The 21866-nt window shown below is 40.1% G+C and overlaps 1 protein-coding gene across 1 annotated transcript in view; it reads right to left on the bottom strand.

Annotated features, from left to right (window-relative positions):
• AHR (aryl hydrocarbon receptor) overlaps positions 1-21866 on the bottom strand; it is a 291464-nt gene that overhangs the window by 174230 nt on the left and 95368 nt on the right. The window contains exon 3 of the mRNA XM_029589033.1: positions 10517-10623. Within this exon, the coding sequence (XP_029444893.1) occupies positions 10517-10623 (107 nt within the window). The remainder of the gene's footprint in view (positions 1-10516; positions 10624-21866) is intronic.

The following is a 21866-nucleotide window of genomic DNA, read 5'->3' as shown; positions in this document are numbered from 1 at the left end:
CTGTTACAGACAATATATATATTTTTTTATAGTTTTTTTTTTTTTTTTTTTTTTTTTTAAAGGAAATGGGCACTAAACAAGGTACATTATCAGACAACACAAGTGTGAGAGGCCACTATAGATGTGGACATTGTAGCATCTGTGAACAGACCTTACAAATAAAAGTTCACATGTTTAAGAACTGGTCAAAAATATATATTAAAGAATTATACAACATGTGCATCATTTGTGATCTATGCAATACAATGTCTACGAACTTATGTTGGTCAAACCTCAAGATCGTTTAGACAACGGATTTGTGAACATAGAAGCTGTCTCAAACATAAACGAGAAAATGCACCTTTAGTAACACATTGCTCAGAATTTAAACATTCTTTTTCAGAATTAAAATGGTTTGTGATAGATGTCATACATAAGAGTAAACGAGGTGGAGATCGTATAAAATCTTTGTATCATTGGGAACAACAGTGGATATTTAAGCTGAAAAGTGAAGAACCAGTTGGCATGAACAGCAAAACAGAGTGGAATACTATATTGTGATGGAAGATAGTTTTTTAGAATAGATTGGAGCACCTTATTAACACGTAAACAGGTGAACATGAACACGCACAAACGCAATGACATGTTGAGATGTGAATGGCTAAGATAGGTTTAAATAGCACACCTTTGCCATAGTGAAATAGCCCGGCGGAATCTTTGAGGCTTAGAATGAAAAACGGAGTAAGTACATATGGCAGCTTTTTTCATTAATATGTGGAAAGTTATAGTATATCTAATTGAAAATGATGTTTCAGAATCATGCTATCTTGAAAGAGAGAAATACAGCCCTGACGCAGCATTTGCAAAACGTTGCCAACGTCGGCATCTTACCGGTAGCCGTTACCAGCACCAATTCAATAGCCTCTTTCAAATTGAAATAATCTGCGACTGAGAGACAAGATTCTCATGAAAATCTCGCAAAAGATAAGTGAAAAATTTATTTTCCCTATGGGCGAATACGCTGTTATAAACAGAAAAGAAAAGTTATATTTTACTATTCTGAGTCTAGTTTATTTATAAATTTGTTTTTTCAAATGAATACAAAAGAAATAACAATCCAGTGAAGAATTCTTTTTAAAAACAAGAAACTTTAATGATAATATAAAATTGGAATAAAAATAGAGAGGTTTTTTTAGACCTATGAGTGCACTAACTAGTTCAAAAATCTGATGAAATATTCAGTAGAAAACCAGTGCTGAGGTCTTTTCATCTCAAAAAAACTATTTAAAAAATCTAAATATATATATATTGGGGTACATTTTACAAAAAAGTGCAAGCGCGTACTTTTGTTCACGCACCAGGCACAAACAAAAATCCGGGGTCAGCGCGCGCAAGGGGGTGCACATTTGTGTACCTTGCGGGCGCTGAGCCCTGCGTGCGCTGCCCATTCCCTCCGAAGCCGCTCCGAAATCAGAGCGGCCTCAGAGGGAACTTTCCTTCCGCCTCCCCCCACCTTCCAATCCCTTCCCCTACACCTAACCCACCCCCCAGCCCTATCTACACCCCCTCTACCTTTATTCCCACAGTTATGCCAGGTTCCGGTCTGGGGGCTGGTCCGGAGGCCGCGGCCACGTCCGCGCCACACCCCCGGAATGCCCCGATGCCGCACCGCGCCCCCTCGACATGCCCCCGACACGCGTCCCGGGGCTTGTGCGCGCCGCCGAGCCTATGCAAAATAGGCTAGGCACACGCAGGGGGGGGGGGGTTGGGGGTAGGTTTTCGGGGGCTAAGCGCGTAACCCGTGAAAATCTACCCCATTGTTTATAACAGCAATAACATTTATTTATTTATTTTATTTAAGAGTTTTTATATACCGTCATTAAGTAATTCACTATCATAACGGTTTACAGATGGGCACCTATACAAAGTAAAATATAGTTCATAAATAACATGGGTGGTGCCATTAGAATTCGGTAACAGAGTTTATATCAACAGACATTGATTGTGGTTGGATGTTTAATATAGATTCATCTTGCTGGTTGACTACAGTTAAAAATAAGTTGAAACTAATTCCATTGAGCGGTGGAATTAAGGCGCTGGGTGCTTTGAGCCGCTTAGCCTTAAATTGTTCTCTTTAAATGCCTGTGTCGCTTTCCTTCTTGAAGGCTTGTTTGAAGAGCCAGGTTTTGAGTTGTGTTTTGAAAAATTTATGATTGCTCTGAAGTCTGAGGTCAAGGGGCATGGAGTTCCATAATGTGGGACCAGCTAGAGGTAATGCACGTTCCCTCACCTGGGTAAGTCTTGCTGTTTTTACAGATGGAATAGGTAGGAGTGCTCTGTTTGCTGACCTTAAATTTCTGTGTGGAACGTGTACTTTTAAGTGCAGTGTTTAGCCACTCTGCTTTATCATCGTGGATGAGTTTGTGTATTAGGCACAGTGCTTTGAATTGAATTCTTTGTTCTATGGGTAGCCAATGTAGGGCGGCAAGTGTATCGGATATGTGATCTCTTTTGCTTTTTCCAGTGAGAATTCTGGCTGCGGCATTTTGTAAAATCTGAAGTGGTCTTAGTGTAGTGTTGGGAAGTCCTAGTAGCAGAGCATTGCAGTAGTCTGTGCTGGCAAATATCAGGGATTGAAGGACAGTGCGAAAGTTTGGCAGGGATAGTAATGGTTTAAGTTTTCTGAGTGTCAGTAGTTTTGCGTATCCTTCCTTTACCTTTAGTGCTATGTGTTGTTTGAGATTTAGTTCATTGTCAATAATTACTCCGAGATTGCGAACTTTCTTCAGTAGTTCAATTTTTTGGGTGTTATTGAGAATATTGGAGTTTGTGAAATATTCATGCTTTTCCTTTCTAAGGGGTAGATTTTCAAAAAACGCGAATAGGCGTACTTTTGCTGGCGCATCAGGCGCCAGCAAAAGTACGCTGGATTTTAGTAGATACGCGCGGAGCCGCGCGTATCCACTAAAATCCTGGATCGGCGCGCGCAAGGCTATGAATTCTGTATAGCCGGCACGCGCCGAGCCGCGCAGCCTACCCCCGTTCCCTCCAAGGCCGTTCCGAAATCGGAGCGGCCTTGGAGGGAATCCTCTAACGCCCTCCCCTCACCTTCCCCCTCCCTTCCCCTCCCTAACCCACCCGCCCGGCCCTGTCTACACCCCCCCCCCCTTACCTTTCTCCGGGGATTTACGCCTCCCGGAGGGAGAAGTAAATCCCCGCGCGCCAGCGGGCCTGTTGCGCGCCGGGACGTGACCTGGGGGCGGGTACGGAGGGTGCGGCCACGCCCCCGGACCGCCCCGGTCCGTAGCCACGCCCCCGTACCCGCCCCCAAAACGCTGCCGACACGCCCCCTAAATGCCACGACGACCGGGCCCGCCCCCCGACACGCCCCCCTCGGAGAACCCCGGGACTTACGCGAGTCCCGGGGCTCTGCGCGCGCCAGTAGGCCTATGTAAAATAGGCTCACCGGCGCGCAGGGCCCTGCTCGCCTAAATCCGCCCCTAAGTGTATGAATTCGGTCTTGTCAATGTTGACAATTTATCACACCAGCAATTTTTTTTTTTTTTTTTTTTTACTTTTTCTGCCAACACAGATGGTTTGCTCCATAGGCAGAAAGGTAATTGGTCAGCTAGATAAAAATGCTCCAGAGGGCAAGAACCTGCCCATAGGCCATATTTTGGGGACCCCTGCTCTATGGCTCTGATTTGGCAAAAATGTTATCAATCCAATTTACAAAATTATGTGCCATAATGCTTGAATATCTGTTCCATCTTCAAATTCAAGGCACTCTGTACCAACACCTCTATTTGCCTCAAGGACTGAGCATGATCTTGTCCAATTCCTTCTCAAAGATTGCTGAAGAGGGGTCTCAGGAAAAGACATATCCTTCTGCGTAGCCAAATATGGGGACAGGTGGGGATGTATTGATGGCAAATGTATGGACCTCAAGAGACTGTTGCGCCTAAGTCAAGTCAGGAGGTTGAGTTTACCTCTGGAGAACGCTGTCTGGGAGGGGAAATGGCAGGCATCCTTATTTCCCTGCTTTTCTAGTTAGCATTAGATAATATTGCCTCATTAATAGTTTATTAGAACTGCATATTAAATCAAGTTCATATTTTCAAAATGTTTGGAGAAACTGAAATACAGGGCTTTCATGAGTATTTTTATTGGAAATATTAGACCGTTTAAGAAACAAAAAGGTTTCCAACAAATTTCACTAGGAAAGGACTAGTGGATAAAGTCTTAACTGGGTCTACTACCATTAACTGCTAATAACCTATCTGCAATTACTGCTAAAATGAAAATCAGAAAATAAAATTTCTCTTTAAAATATAGAGAATTTTCCTGCTTTAAGGTGCAGGCAGTGACAAACATTTGCTATGCAGGTATTTAGAAAATTAGTAAGATACATGACTGCAAATTTTTGAATTTAATTTGTTCTGCAATTCCATTCGATACGTTCAATGCGGATTACAATTAGCACATACACATTTATATTCACTATAAATCACATAACACAAATCAAAATAAACTATTACATTTTTTTTAAAAAGTTATATAAAAGCTTGTGTAAAAGCCATGCTTTCAATTTTTTGCTATAATTTCCATGCTAATCTCATGTTAATGTTTTGGAACACATTTCCTGTTCCACAAATGAAGCAAACCTTCTCCTCTGTAAGTTATGAAAAGAACATTTATCTGAACTTACAATCAATATGATTTGTAATGACTGTTGTGATAAACAGAATGTTTGTGACTTGGCAGCTCATATAAAGTTTTAGCTTAGCTTTCAGAGACTCCAGTCAAAAGCTTTAATAATGTAAAAGGCTAGCTCAGAGGGTCAAAGAGAAATAATGTGTGGCTTGATTGCAATAATTTGAATGGGATATAGTATTGACTGCACAACAGTAAATACAAAATGATTTTCATACTTCTCTACATATTTAAAAATACATATATGTTGGATTTATGATGCGTGCTGTTTCTTCAGCATCACCAATAAGTAACACCCTTTATCAAACATTTCTTTTTACATGAATAATTAAGAGATAAACTAGTTGCTGATGATTAGCCTAAAACATCTGCGACTAGCCATCAAGAGAGTTATCCTCTGCATCAGTCAGTGAAAAAACAGCAAAGCGACATTAGGTTTAAATAGCACCAAGTCATCTAGGTCTTAGGCTGTTATAACCACTAAGACCCTCCTCTACTTCACTCAGTCTGAATAAATAAAAAGTTGTTCTGGATATTCAAATTGTTTCTTCCAAATAAAAATGTAATGCTCCATTATCCAGAAAATGCAATTTATATCTCCATTTGATATGACAGCTTTTGGTACAGGGTAGATAAATCAAACTCTTGATTGACAGGCAAGCTGGAATTCACCATTAGAACAAAATCAGGCTCTGTCTAAGACAATTTTGTTGAGAAAAAAGGAATAAAAGATAAAACAGATAAACCCATCAACTTCCTAACCCTTCTAGATAAAGTTGTTTTTCTCATCTCAGGTTAACAGATGAAAACTACAGCAAACTTGTAACCCTGATCTTAAAGGGTAATGAATGCATTAGATAGGTAATGAATGCATTAGACAGTTATCACTAAATTCAAGTTCTAACTTTGAACAGGCTTTCAGAAACTTGAATAAAAGATGCATTGCCTTAAAACAAATCACACAAGTTAGTCATATAAAAATAACTAGACTGTAGTGTTAAGATGCTCTCTGACAGAAGATGTTGCAAGCCCTGAGTCAGAATGGAGAAGTAAGAACCCCACCGCCCCATAGAAGCACCAATGGGGAAGAAAGGGGACGCAGTGCAGACAAGTCACAAAAACGACCACAACCCTGAGGCAAAAGCTGCGTGGAAAAGAAGAAACTGAAGGGGGACTCCATGTGGACAGTGGCATGCTGGGCATGCTCAGCGTGCCAGTCAAAGTTTCTAGAAACTTTGACAAAAGTTTTCCATGCCGGGTTCCATCTGATGTCACCCATGTGTGAGGACTACCATCCTGCTTGTCCTAGGAGAATGGATCTAGTCCTTTTTGCCAACACCAGTTCAAGTATCTATTTCATTTAAAAGAATATTACCACCTTCCAGAGGAACTGGTGAAGACTAAAACTGTGAAGGATTTCAAAGGGGCATGGGATAAACACTGTGGATCCCTAAAGGCTGGAGGATGGGAATAAAAAAAAAAGCTTGGGGGTAACCTGCATGGAGCGGCAGTTACTACCCTTAACAAAAGTGTGGGGGTAACCTACATGTTTAGGTAATGAGAGATTCACAATCAAGGAGCATTCAACATCCAAACTATGAGGTTGAGGGACACAGCAAGTTTGGATGACATAGCTTTCCTTCCTCTTAAGTCAGTAGGACAGAATCTGATACGAGAGGTATTAGAGGACTGCTGGAAAGTTGTACGAGATATGCAAACCAGACTTGTCTGGGCTATGCTAGAGCTATGAGGATCAAGCAGCCCTGCCCTTGAAGAAGTTTTTGTGATTAATGGTACTGTCAGAAAAGCATATATGAGACTTGTTCCCCAATCGAGTAGGAAAACGTCCTGAGTCAGTCCGGGATTGCTATGATGAACTGAGCAAAATTAGTCAAGTTTTCAGATTTGCTCTGTCGTGAAGAGATTGATCAATTGTTGACTCCACAAGTTAAATAGTTTGTCGACTGTGGATTGTTGTAGGGACCCACTCATGAGGAGGAAACACCTCTGCCAGTAAGTTGGATATGCCTGGAATATAAGTGGCTTGCAGCATAGCTTGATTCTTGATCGCCCATTACCATATACTCAACGCTTCCTGGAAGAGGATCCTTTGTACCGTCAACACTACTTAGCCTCAATTAGTGTAGAAATGGAGCACCCAGATCAACAATCTTATTAGTGGCTAGCTTGTTCTCCTAGGCTGACTGACCTGATGAAGTATTCATCCAGATAAGGATATACCAGTAGACCTTCTTGATGTAAGAAAATTCCAGGGACAATGGTCAACCAAAAGAAAGGATCTGAAACCAAAAAAACAACCTCTCAGAACTGAGAAATGTAGACACTTCTGAAGGCACTCTCAGAAGGGAATATGCAGACATGCTTCCATCAAACCCATGGAACCTAAAAAATGTCTCATCTCACCATTAAAAGAGCTTGAACTGGTCTTAAACCAGTGCCGTACTAGAGTGAGACATTTGATTTTAGTCTGAGCCACCCGGTGGCTCTACTGTAACAGATCTCGAGGACTCCATAATTGATGGAGAGGCCCCCATTCTTAAGTGGTAAAACCTCAAAACTTTGACTTGCATCAGATCCAGAATAAGTCAAAAGGTTCCTTTTTGTTTTTGAAAAATAGCTGGAATATAGACAACAATCCCATTGCACCTAAGGCACCAAAACTACTGCTTCAATATCTAGAAGACTGAGCACAGAGAGGAAAATCAAGAAGAAAACAAAAGCGTCTGAGTTCAGACAAGCAAATTAAGGCACAGCCACTCTGAATGACTATAAGACCCATTGGTCTATCATAATCTGGTCCATATTTGGAGAAATTCTGATAACCAACTGCTTTATCCTTTGATCCAGAGACTGGATCCTTACTCCTTCACTGGGAGCTTCAGGAAGTCTTCTAGATAAATTCTCTACATTTCCCTCTCTTTGATCTCTTTGAAAGAACTGAAGTCTACCAGAAGACTCAAGACTTTTCTCATCCCAAAGGCTTCTAGAAGGCAACTGACTGGATGATCCTTGCTGTCCATCTTCTGGGAGCCTCGGAAATTTAGATTCCCTCCAGCTGTGACCCTCTTCTCTAGGCTCTCACCGAATAGAAGCCAACTCTTGAAGGGAAGTTTAGTTAGCTGATGCATAGAAGCTGAATACACAGACCAATTTGACAGCCACATAAATGCCTGGCCGCTCTACTAGAGGCCATACTCCTAGCCATATACTAATCAAAGATACATCCATCCAGAGGTTGCCCCCCCCAGTTCCAGATATTCTGTCTTCTCCAGGTCTGAAATGTAGCTTTCCCACAGTTTCCCCACATACAATGAGATAAGCACAAACCAGCTTTAGTCATAACACAATTACAGGCTGCCACTTAAAGAGACTTATTAGCCATCTCAGAGGCCTGCCTGAGAAATGCCTCTATTGAGAAGATTCCATGGTAATCTGAGGGAGAAGCAGTTTGCTGGTTTAGCTCCTACCCAAGTCCCTTTTTTATTCTCATTTTGGCTTATCATGGCTACCTTCTCAGGTCAAAAACTGATACAATTAAAAACAAATGTCTAGAACTCTATGGGCAGAAAAATCAGCAAAATCTCAAGTGCTGGAAGAAATAACAGCTATGCTGGCTGCTTCTGCATGCCCACAGGACGACTCCTTGGAGGGCACTTGGAATGGCATAGCTGATGCTATGGACTCCGCCAATTTTATAAAACACTATTTGGACAAACTTTCAGTAAAGCTTACCAAAATTATGAACTCCATCATGAAGAAAGCAGAGTGATTGGTCACTTCTCAATCAAAAAACATGACGAACATTTCGGTGGCCTAAAGCTGCGGATGTGTGATTTGGAGTATGGGTATACTTCATGCAGACAAAAAATTGAAAAGCTGGACAAGAAAATTCAGAGCCTAGAAAAAAAGCAAGACCACCTCGACAACAGAAATTGCTGAAACATTCAAATTGTCATCTTACAGGAGGGCATGGAGGGAGCAGAGAAAGCTAAACTATGAAGGTAAACTATCCTATGTTTATAATGCCACAATACTCATCTTTCACCCCAACTGAAACCTGAAGACAACATTCAGCTGATGCTGGATGAAAACCCTAACAATGGTTAAAGAACCTTCAACACTATAATCTTATTTGGTGCAAAAGAACAGAATACTACAATGTGGAAAACAGAACGCCACACCCAGCAGCTTCCCAACAATGCCTCAAATACATTTTCTGATCTGACAGATGATTCACCAGAGCTTTCAAGTCCTGCAATGGACTTAATTCTCCCAATGATATACAGGTTAATCCAACTCCCACTCATGACACAGGGATGAACAGCAATTATAGTGCTTCAAGGTGGTCCAACAACAATGGTCATGTTTCGGTTGCATAGCAAAGCCTGTTCAGAGACTTTACTTATAGAAACTGTTAGAGATATTGTTGTTCCACCTCAGAAACGTGAAAAAGCAACAAAGCCAAGTGAAATATGCTTGCATCAGTGGTTAATTAGTACTATGGCCTCAGAAAAGGCAAGACGAACTGAGAGTGTACAGTGGTAATTCAAAATAAAATATAAGTAAATACATGGCAAGATAGTGTTAACTTAACATAAGATCATAAGAAATTGCCATGCTGGGTCAGACCAAGGGTCCATCAAGCCTAGCATCCTGTTTCCAACAGCGGCCAAAACAGGCCACAAGAACCTGGCAATTACCCAAACACTAAGAAGATCCCATGCTACTGATGCAATTAATAGCAGTGGCTATTCTGTAAGTAAACTTGATTAATAGCCATTAATGGACTTCTCCTCCAAGAACTTATCCAAACCTTTTTTGAACCCAGCTACACTAACTGCACTAACAACATCCTCTGGCAACAAATTCCAGAGCTTTATTGTGCGTTGAGTGAAAGAATTTTCTCTGATTAGTCTTAAATGTGCTACTTGCTAACTTCATGGAGTGCCCCCTAGTCCTTCTATTATTCGAAAGTGTAAATAACCGAGTCACATCTACTCGTTCAAGACCTCTCATGATCTTAAAGACCTATCATATCCCCCCCTCAGCCGTCTCTTCTCCAAGCTGAACAGCCCTAACCTCTTCAGCCTTTCCTCATAGGGGAGCTGTTCCATCCCCTTTATCATTTTGGTTGCCCTTCTCTGAATGTTGTGTTACATAGAAGGTCACCTCTAACTGGCCCTGTGGGAATAAATCTGAAGTAAATAAGGGGCTTACTGGAAGAAGCTTAAGCGTACCAGGTTGTTACAAGTACTAACTTAACAATAAAAGTTCCCATATCACTAAATCACCTCAAATTTCTTCTGTGACTCAATGGACAATTCCCATGACATTAAAGACCTCAGTAGCAAGGCTTTAAGATCTACTTTCTTTTAACTTTCCCTCTGGAGTAAATTGGTGCTGACAGTTTGAATTGTTTCTTGCCTTGTATTTAAACACCTTTATTGCTATATGGCATGTAAAACCCCATCACACCAACTCCTATTCTGTCTTGCAAGATTCCTTTAAATAGAGAAATTACTACTTATCTGATAATTTCCTTTTCTTTAATGAAGACAGTCTCAAAACCTTCAAGAAAACAGTAATTTCTACAATTAAGTAGAATAGGATAAGCACTGAAGATCCTTAGTTGCAAAGAAGTGAAGGGAACGCCAGAGATGAATAGGGGTTATGGCAATGGAACAGAATTTCAACTGGCCAAACTAGATGAGTCTTACAGTGTCATATTCTATTCTTTTGCATGTTTATGTAAATGGACAGAAGTGAAGAGGAAAGGCTTGTGCTAGCACACTGTATAACTAACCTGTAATAAGAGTTCACCTTCTTGAAGATGAAGTTCTTCACCAGTCTTTGGTTTTCTGTAGTTATCGTGAGTGCCATTTCCATCTGACTTGGAAGATTTTAATGCAACTGAAAAACAAAACACAGACAATATTTTGGAAAACCTAGAAAAACTGTTACATGTAGAAAACTGACTAGAAAGAAAATAACAAAATAAATAGATATTTGATGCCCCTAAAAAGCAAATCACCACAAAAAAACATGGCAGTACTAGGCCTTCAAAAAAAGAATAACATTTCTAGCTTTGAAGATATTTAGCTTACGGAGTCATTTACTAAGTTGCTGTTTACTCTTGGAGAGGAAAATACGACAGGGGTTTACTAAGCTGCAGTACTCCATACCGAAGCTTAGAAAACCACATGGCATTTCCCCGGCAGGAAAATACTGCAGAGAAAAATACCTCAGGTTAGTGGTGCCTAAATGCTGGGCAATGGTGGCACCTTCTCCTGGGGTCACCATCATGTTAAAGGGCCTTAGCAGCTTGAACAACCCGCCTCCCCCCATATTCTGAGATCCCAAGTTCTACCCCTCCTGCCACCCCTCAAGGCAGCCCCCAATGTCAAAAATATAAATAAAATTGCAATCAGATGGCGAACGCTCCCTTCCTAATGCTACCCCTTTGCAATAAAAGACCCCCCATGTTCCAAACCCCCATCCCATGGCCTTAGAACCCACCCAATGCAGGGCATAACTTTTATAATGACCAACAGATGGCATTTTGATTTAGATGGCATAGGGCCCAGAGTCTAGGAGGCACTCTGGGCCCCAGTATGCCGCTAGGTTTTCAAAGATACATCCAGGAGCTGGGCTATGGTGGGGGCCTTTTATTGGAAAGGGGCAGGATTGCGAAGGACATTTGCCACATAAATGCAACTTTATTATTTATTTATTTTTTTTACATTAGGGCAGGGGTCAGGAACCTTTTTGGCTGAGAGAGCCATGAACGCCACATATTTTAAAATGTAATTCCGTGAGAGCCATACTAACTACAATCCCCTACTCTCCTGACACCCCAAAGACCTGCCAAATTAATTTATTACAACCCCCCATCCTCCTAAAACCCCCCCCCCAAGACCTGCCAAAAGTCCCTGGTGATCCAGCGAGGGTCCAGGGCTCGCAGACAAATCTTTAATAAAAAAGTAAAAATCTAACAAAACCCCCCACCCTCCTGACGCCCCCCCCAAGACCTCCAAAATTAATTTACTACAACCCCCACCCTCCTGACCCCCCCAAGACCTGTCAAAAGTCCGCGGGGGTCCGGGAGCGATCTCCTGGACTTGGGCTGTCGGCTGCCAGTAGTCAAAATGGCGCCGACGGCCCTTTGCCCTCACTATATCACTGGGTTCGACTAATGGCGGCGGTAGCCCCTGTGACATAGTAAGGGCAAAGGGCCGTCGGCGCCATTTTGACTACTGGCAGCCGACAACCCAAGTCCAGGAGATCGCTCCTGGACCGCTCCTGGACCCTCGCTGGACCACCAGGGACTTTTGGCAGGTCTTGGGGGGATCAGGAGGGTGGGGGTTGTAGTAAATTTATTTTGGAGGTCTTGGGGGGTGTCAGGAGGGTGGGGGATTTTGTTAGATTTTTACTTTTTTATTAAAGATTTGTCTGCGAGCCAGATGCAGCCATCAAAAGAGCCATATCTGGCTCCCGAGCCATAGGTTCCTGACCCCTGCTCTAGAGGCAGTAGAGGGTTGGGACAGAGGTCTCAGCACAATTGGGGTGGTGGGGGGGCAGGGACGTCATTCAGGCCACTGTGGTCCTTTAAGAAACTGCCCTGGAGCAATGGTATGTGTGCTAGTGTCAGGGAAACTCTCAGGGAAAGTTAGCTACAACTGAGCTGTAATCAACTTTCAGGAAAAGTACATGGTTTATAATTTTTCAGGTAAGCCATATTTTACTTACATGAAATTGCTTAGTAATGAGCTTCTTTGTATGCATTTTCATGCAAAGCAGCTCATTACCATTTAGGTGATATCAAGGGTAAAATACCGCATGTTATTGCTACCACAAGGTGTTTACTATACAATAACTACCTAATGTGGCTTAGTAAATATACCCCTCTGTTAGCTGCTGCTCGAATATTAATATCTTATTTGCTAATATATTGTTCATGTTGCAGAAATGACTACAGCTACTACAATCAGGCACTGGTTCCAGACCAATAGTCACAGCACTTCTCACTCACAGTAAAAGGAAAATCTTTAATGATTAAAATAATAAACCTTGTTACAGTAATGCCGAATTGAAACAAGGCTGTCTTTTTAAAAGATATTGAAATAAATGTGGGTGGAACTACACATGACTCAAAATCTAAGTCAACATTCAGTTTTGTTGAATGAGACACAAAAAAAGTCACAACATATATTACATACATGTATAAATCTTTTTATTACCACAGCTTCATGAAAGAATACAAGATCTAAAAACAATCCCACTCACGCCACATTCACACCATAAAAAAAACAATTTATCAAAAAAATCATACAAAAAACAGTAAGGTATATGTAGAAAAACCTACATCAAAAGTAGCACCTTTTACAAACAATTTTATAAAAATCAATATATTGCACCATAACTTTTTCAATGAAATAACCACCAGAAAATATTAATAAATGCTTTTCTTAAATGGTATCATGACGATGATCAGCAGCATTATTTCAACATATTGCAGTTATTCCTCCGTATTTCTTCAAAAAACTTGTAAATCCACACTCAAGTGATGTTGAGGACTTATCTTGTATTCTCTCAAATATCCATTCACGTTTCTTTTCCCATTCCCAGAAAACTTGTTTTCACTCAGATTTCTACTCGTGTTACTGTTCCCTACAAGGGACCCTCTTTTCGCCCATTCGGGCTTCCTCAGGGGAATCATGTATGTCTATAATGTCAAAGCAAACTTATATCAACCGCTGTATATCAAATTTCCTATGTTTAACTAGTCCTATTAAAATAATTACCTAATCATTACTTAGCTGTATGAAGAAATGTTTTCGCGGATGAACACTAACATTCACTGTACACCAATTCTGTAAATTTAAAAAATATAGTGACATATATATGATCTCAATCTTTATTAAATCAAAATTTAACAAAAACAATACTCAAAACCTTACCACATCACCCCAAGGAATAGTCATCTAAAAAATACCCACTCTCTCACACCTTAATCATACCCATTCACACCACTCACATTCTTCATACCACCCACCATTAAAATGCTTTCATGGTACACACAAATGTAAACCTCTTTACACTACAATCTAAATCTTTTAAATACAATTTGTTTATAAGCAGAGAAAATTCTATTGCACAAATTTTTCTTCGCTCAAAGAACGAAAATTCTTCAATCCTTCATCTTCTCAACATGTTTCGCCTTCCCACAGGCTTCTTCAGGAGAACTTCTAAGCAATCTCCTACTGCTCATACATCAACACATTTCCAACGGGTTTCATCTATAACATTTAACAAACTGAATCAATATTACTTAAAATATATTAACCCCACCAAACCCTTAAATTTTACCTTTAAATATTGTTACCATTTTATTTATCTGAACGTCCCAGAAATTTCTTTCGGATGTACAACCAGGTATATCCCAGACTCTCACTTTTCGGCGTCTCTCGAACAAAATTTCTTAGAACGCCTCCTCTTATACCTTGTTATACTCTCCCTTTGTAAATTTGCCTAAAGCGAATCAAATCAAGACAACCAAACTAAAAAACCTCTTCTATCTCTTTTTTTTAGCAAAGATTATAAACATGCATGGTAAAGAGAAGGAAACCTTACCTTTCCACTTATCCACAAGGAACGCCACCTCCGTGGCTTTCAAAGACGCTGCCATCGGGTGAATCAACGGAAGTAAATCACCCACTTATCCCCGTCCTTTTAAATCCCTCTACACCAATCAAAATCAAGCTCACTCAGTGTGTGTCTCCACCCCTTTCAGCTGCCCGCCAAAATTTTCAAAGCCATACTATTCATTCACACACATCAAGCCGGGTTTTCTTTCTTTTTTAAAAATTTTCTTAGAGAACCATCTTCGACCACCAAAAAACTTTAACATATTTAAACCCCTCACACAAAACCAAAGCACTTAAATACTCACTGCCCAATCAATTTTATCATTTGAACCCTTAAATCCTTCGCACAAAAAAACAACAGGATTTAAAGACACGCTACCCAATCAATTCTGTCGTTTAAACCCTCTGGCCATAACGTTCCCAATGAGAAAATCCATCTTTGCTCCATTTGCAGCAATGTTTTAGTCACATTCCCCCCACGTCTATTTCGTATTTCCTGTATTACAAAAAAACGGAGCTCCTCCACTGTATGATGATATTCGCGCCAATGCTTCACTAGTGGAGCAGTTTCTATCTCATTCCGAAGTCTACTACAGTGCTCTAGGATTCGAGTTTTAATCTTCCTTGATGTTTTCCCCACATAAAAAAGTCCACGTGGACATTGTACAATGTATACTACTGAGCACGTCTGACACGTTGTGACACTTTTCAAAAACATTTTTTTCCCAGAAACTGGATGAGTAAAGACTTGGACTGACAGACAAAATTTACAAACACTACAGTTTGTGCACGGGTAATGTCCACCAGTTCTATCATCCCTATTCTCCTTATAACCTAAATCTGAGTGTACCAAAATATCCCTGAGATTCCTAGATCTTCTAAAGGAAAACATTGGAGGATCCTTCATACCCTCAAACCCACTAACCAAGTGCCAATGATTTTTAATAACCTGGATTAAATCTCCTATTCTATTTGAATAGGGTAATACACACACTAATGATTGTGATTTTTGTATTTTCCTCGGGATCAATAAAAGATCCCTATTGATATACCGGGCTCTTTTATAAGCCTGATTAACCACACAATCAGGGTAACCCCTCACACTAAATCTCTCTCGCAAATCCTTAGCATGTTTTTTAAAAGATGACATATCTGAACAGATCCTCCCTTACTCTAAAAAAACTGTCCCAATGGGATATTTTCCCTAACATGCTTGGGATGAAAGCTACTAAAGTGCAGTAGTCCATTTCTATCTGTTGCCTTCCAATACAGTTCAGTCACAAACACTCCATCTTTCTTACCTACTTTCATATCCAAGAATGGAACCCATTGTGTTTGAATATCACATGTAAATTTAAGATTTACATCCTGAACATTCAAATAATGGAAAAAAATCTTCAAATTCTCCTTTGGAACCAGACCAAACTATGAGAATGTCATCAATATAACGACACCATAACCTCACATGCTTGAACCATACTGAAGAATATACAAATCTCTCTTCAAACGTGAATGTTCATGATGTAAATCTTAAATTTACATGTGATATTCAAACACAATGGGTTCCATTCTTGGATATGAAAGTAGGTAAGAAAGATGGAGTGTTTGTGACTGAACTGTATTGGAAGGCAACAGATAGAAATGGACTACTGCACTTTAGTAGCTTTCATCCCAAGCATGTTAGGGAAAATATCCCATTGGGACAGTTTTTTAGAGTAAGGCCAAAATAAGATAAAAAGAAAACAGTAGAAGAGATAGGAAACAAATTTAGGGACTAAATATTCATTCAGTTGGTCATTGGTCTCATTGATCTCATTTAACGGAATGTGAAACACCACAACCTTCATTGTTGCTATAATAAATTACAAATTACTAGATACTGCTACCATTTCAGGCAGCCTGAAGGAAGTCCAGAGGAAGGCTGCCTAATGGTGCAGGGTGTATATCAAAAGCCATATGAGAAAGAGCTAAATATATATACCCCCTAGAGGTGAGAAGAGATTTGGGGGGTGGGGCACAAACATTCAAGTAACTCCAAAGGTATGAATCAAGCACAAGAAACAGATCTATCTTCAGAAGAAAATGTTCCAGAACAAGAGATCACAGGATGAAGCTTCAGGGAAGGGAAGGAAGACCGACAAAATCAGAAAATATTTGTTATAATACTTATATCACTTTCCTCAAACATGTTTGACCCAAAGTGGTTTACATCAAGGAGATACAATAATCAAATACATCATAACAAATCATCAATAAATGCATAAAAAACAACTCAAGGAATGCCTCGAGGCTCGGCATTTTCTGCCCTTCTCTTCAATATTTATCTGTGCGCAGTTTAGCCTACTCGCTAATTTGGGGGTGGGCTACAGACTACACGCAGACAATATTCAGTTTTTTTGTACCTATTACAACGTTTATTTCCAGTGCCCTAGATCATATTAGTAAATACCTTGAAGCAGTTCGGGAATGGATGTTTAATAGCAAACTTGCACTTAATATCAGTAAACAAATAATACTTTAGTAGATTCCCTTTGAAGGACAGTCCTACTGTCTTTAGGTTTGACGACAAAGGTTTGGCATCACTTCTGTAGTAAGAAACCTAGGGGTATACCTGGAATCTAACATATCCTTAAAAGAAAAGGTAAAAGTTGCTACTAATGTCTTTATCAAACTGTACTGCGCCACTTAAACTGTTTCTTACCCAAGCTGATTTGCGATCAGTACAATCACTGGTTATTTCCAAATTAAATTACTGCAATTCCCTATATTTGAGGCTCCACAGACATATGCTGAGATGAATCCAGGTGCTCCAAAATGCAGTGGCGTGTCGTTAGTGGTAGTAGGCTGATCATATTATCCCTGTATTACAGGCGCTACCAGTGGCGGATACATTTCAAAATTGTATCTCTTGTACACCGTGTACTTAGCGAGTCTCCTCTGTGTTAGCTTGCTTTTGAAAATGTATAAACCCCAAAGAAGACTGATCAGCTGGCCATAAATTACTAGATATACCTTCTGTATGATATGCTCGACTTGATGAGACTTGTAAATCAACTTTCTATGTAGCTGACCCAACAACGTGGAATGCGCTTCCTGATGAGATAAGCCAAATTCAATGTTATCTTATGTTTAGAAAACAAGTAAAAGCACAAGTAAAATTAACCAGCAATAGGTGATCTCCATGAACAGCAGAACAAATCAGTCATACAAATGGGAAATCATCCTCCAACAGCATTGGAATGGAACACTCTCCTCACGCTAAGCTGCAATATCTTTAAGCCACTGAGCATATGCTGTTCTTTCCGCATTGCCGTCACCACACAAGTCTCCAACTAAACGGGGAGATGGGAGAGACTGCATGGCTGATTTGTTCTGCTATTTGTGAACACCATCTGTTTTCTCTATGGACAAACAGACAAAGAGCCACACAAATGGGGACCCCCAAGCTTCGAGTTGCAAAATATAGGAAAGAACTAACTAAGCCAGAAAATGTAACCCATAAAAAGAGGTGGTTTATTTGAAACCATTATCTGAACATATTTTTAAGCACTGCTTGTCTGAAGTTACTACCTCTCCATGAATCTTCTTCCAAGTGGTAAGACTTAGTAAAAGTGTAACTAAAGAATCATGTGGATGTTTTGCAGATATCTTGTAATGATGTTGATCAGCTGAATGCCATGAATATTCTGGCTGCCCATACCTGGTGAGCATTAATTTTTCTATTAAATGAGATTCCTGCTACAGAGTATCAGAAAGATATACATTGAGATAATCAGCTGGACAGTGGGGCTTTTTTTCAGTTTGCTCCTTTGTTCCTTGATTAAACAATATAAATAACTGATGTGAATTTCTGAAAGATTTTTTAGTCCTTTCTAAAACAGAAGAGTAATATTCTCTAGCAATCAAGGATATACAAATATTATTCCACTAAAATATGTAGTCTGGGGGAAAATAGCATTAGAACTGTGGACTCATTTAGATTAAATTGCAAGACAACTTTTGGTAAAAAATTTGGCTGTGTTCTTAGACTACTCTATTTTTAAAAATGTGCATGAAGCTCTTATTTTTCTGTCTGTGGTGATTTCAATAAGGATTGCCAGAAAACTAATTTCATTCCTGCTGATGCCACATCTTTGAAAGGACTTTTCATCAACTGTAAGAGAACTTTCCCATTGATCTGCTGGCATTGTGATTGGAGGATTCAAATTATATAAATCTTTCATAAATCTTGCCACTGTCAGCTGCTGAGAGACTACAGAAGCACATCATCGGCAATAGATAGACCATCTATTGCCAATAATATGCTGCTATAGTGCACAAATTGATTAAATTAGATTTTAGTCCCAACTTTGAGAGATGAAGTAGATACTGAACAATCACAGAAGCAGAACAATTAAAAGAGTTCTCATGATTTGTACAGCATCATATAGCAAATCTCTTCTATTTGAAATTTTAACATCTTGTAGTTTTACTTGCTGTTAAAATGTCCCTAACTTCTTCGGAAAAAACCAATCCATTAGCTACTGTACTTTCAACATCTCCAGCTGGCCATCTGTTTTGTTTAGACCAGTGGTTCTCTACCTTTTCCCTATCATTACACACCTGACAGACCACGCTCACATGTGTGACACACTGCTCATTACAATTAACGGCAGAAATAAAAAATAAAGGTCCAGTATTTTTATTAAGAATGACACAAGGAAAAGCTACGTTTTCTGTCTGAACAGAAATTACATAAATAGTAAACATCCCACGCCAAAACAGCCCCAATTTCCAAGCACTTAAACAGTAACCACCTTACCTAAGTAAAGGCAACACTGAAAATATTACACCAGGCCTTAAGACACCAATACATCTCCTATTAGGAAAACGGACCAAGCCAGGCTGCTATAGAGCCCTACACAGAAACTACACGCCAGCAGAAAACCTCACCTGAATCACATGTGCTGACCCTCCCCTAACATAGAATAAAGAGACCAAAATGCATAACTGGAAGCATGCAGACATAAACTGAATTGGAAACCGCAACAAGCCAGAGTCTCTGTATGCAGTGTAACAAAGGAAAAAAAGAAACATCACCCATCCTTATAAAAAAATCAAGAAATATAAAATCAGTAGCAGTAAAGCCATACTAACAAAAAGAACAGATTTCAAAACAGCTGATGAATGGAATATCCAATAATTAAAAACTCATATCAAAAATTTCTAGATACCAATAAAATATTTCAAAATAGCAGACACAAAGACCCAGTAATGAAAAATAAGGATACAAAAAAGGTTTTGCTCTGCATACCTGGGAACGTTTGATATACAAGTGCCCTGAGATTGTTTTGAATTAGCAGGAGGAGGGGTGGTTTGCTTGGAACTTTCTCCTCTCTCTCACTGGCTCTCAATCGCTCACATATACATATGCTTTTTCTCTCTCACTCATATAGGCTCTTTACACATTTACACACATGCTGTCAGTCTTTTCACGCTTACACATACAGGCTTTCAATCACACACATACATGCTGTCTTTTTCTCTCACACACAGACTCATTCTTATGCTTACAAACATGCTCTCTCTTTCTCTCATTTACACACAGGCTCTCAATCACATACTCACATGCTCTCTCACCTTAACCAGCTCTTAATCACACACAGACACATATATGCTCTCTCTCTTACTTATACACACACGCTCTTAATCATACATACACATGATCTCTCACACACAAAGGATCTCAATCACACACACATGCTTTCACACAAACAGGTTTTCAATCACAAACTTACACATACATTCTCAATCATACACTTACATTCATGCTCTCTCTCACACATACAGGCTCTCAATCACACACATACATGCTATCTCACTCACACACAGGATCTCAAACACACATGCTTGCTCATTCACTCACTCTCCCCCCTCCCCCGAACTAGCGGCAGCAGCAGCTTCCTCCCAACCCTAAAGGCAGCAGCAAACTCCTTCATTTTCAGCCCTCACAGAGAAAGGAGTCCCATTGGTCGTGAGGGTAGACATTGTTCCTCATTTTACTCCGAGCTGCGCTGATCATTCTTCAGGCTGCGCCTCTCTTCTGTTCTTAGGACCGATGCTGTCTGCACTAGCATGGTCTCTTCTTCCCGCACACGCACCTGTTGCTCACCACTTCCTCTTCCGGGCCATAGGGGTGGGGGCGGGAAGAAGAGAGCATGCCGGTGCCATTGACTCCAGGCGGAGGACCTATTTCACTTGGGTAGGGTGGAGTAGCTGGGTCAGCAGGGGACCGGGAAGTGTGGCGACACACTGGTGTGTCGCAACACACCTGTTGAGAACCGCTGGTTTAGGCTATTCCATTCTGCCTACCTGCTTGTCTGTCTGAGGACACTGCTGTCTTTCTCCGATATGTACCGACGCGCTGCCTACCCTCCTGCTGACATCAGCAGCAGCTGTTTAAAAGCTTAGCGGGCATGCATGCATTCTGTTGCATGCATAAAGGAGTGTGACAAAGGAATGTTCGTTTATATGCAATTCATGCGCATTGTGTGTTAAACAATTTGTTGGAGTGTATAGCCACTTAAGGTTTATTTTTGCTCTGCCCTTAACTATGGCTCCGTTGCTTGCTGGCTCATCTATTCCAGTTTGTTTGGGTCAGAGTAAATACAGTAACTTGTCTTAGTCATGGCCTTTTTGCCAAAGATATCTCTCATATTATTTATTTATTTAATGTGTTTTGTATACAGTCATTCGGTTTTGCAATCAGAATGGTTTACAGAATCATGAAACATTGTATAAACATCATCACTGCATCTTATCATGTAGTGTAAGTTGATTACATATAATAGTTATTACTTGTAAGGTTTATTACATACAGCAAAGATATTACATACACACTGTTACATATAGGCCTGGGTTAATAAGTGAGGGAGAGAGGAAAGTGTATAGGTTGGTGTGATAATATACATTTGGATATGTAACAGCAGGGGGTTTAACAATTCAAAGTATCTTTCAGATGAAGTAATAAATACTATATGAGGTCGGTTGGGTAATCCATTGTTAAGAGTTCTTTGGTAGATCTAGGGATGTAGCATTTTTCTTGTTGTTGGGTTGTGAGTGTACTTGGTGGGCTGGTTGGTTGAGTGAATTTGAGTAGGCTCAGTTCAGACTTAAGTACAATCTTTCTACTGCTTTGTGAAGGTTGTCTCTAATGCATATACATGCACAACTGATCACTAATAGGAAGGTTTCCATAATTTATGATTAATACATGACCAAACTCCAAAAATGGCTCTTGAACTTGGATTCTGTTTTTGAATAACATTTGCTCACCAAATTAGGCTGTGGCTCCTTTTTACAGACAGGAAGTGTGTGTGTAGGGAGGGGGGGGCATCTTAATTATTCACAAGCAAACTTTGTCCTTTGCCTTAGTTAAGATCTCTATGGCAGTACCCTATGAATCGCTGGTATTAACATGTACTATCTTTAATTTCTGATTGTTTTACTTTGCCTCAGGCTTTCTTAACC

Source organism: Rhinatrema bivittatum, chromosome 2 (genome assembly GCF_901001135.1).
Source record: "Rhinatrema bivittatum chromosome 2, aRhiBiv1.1, whole genome shotgun sequence".
NCBI lineage: Eukaryota > Metazoa > Chordata > Amphibia > Gymnophiona > Rhinatrematidae > Rhinatrema > Rhinatrema bivittatum.
This window is presented reverse-complemented; position numbering and strand designations above follow the sequence as displayed.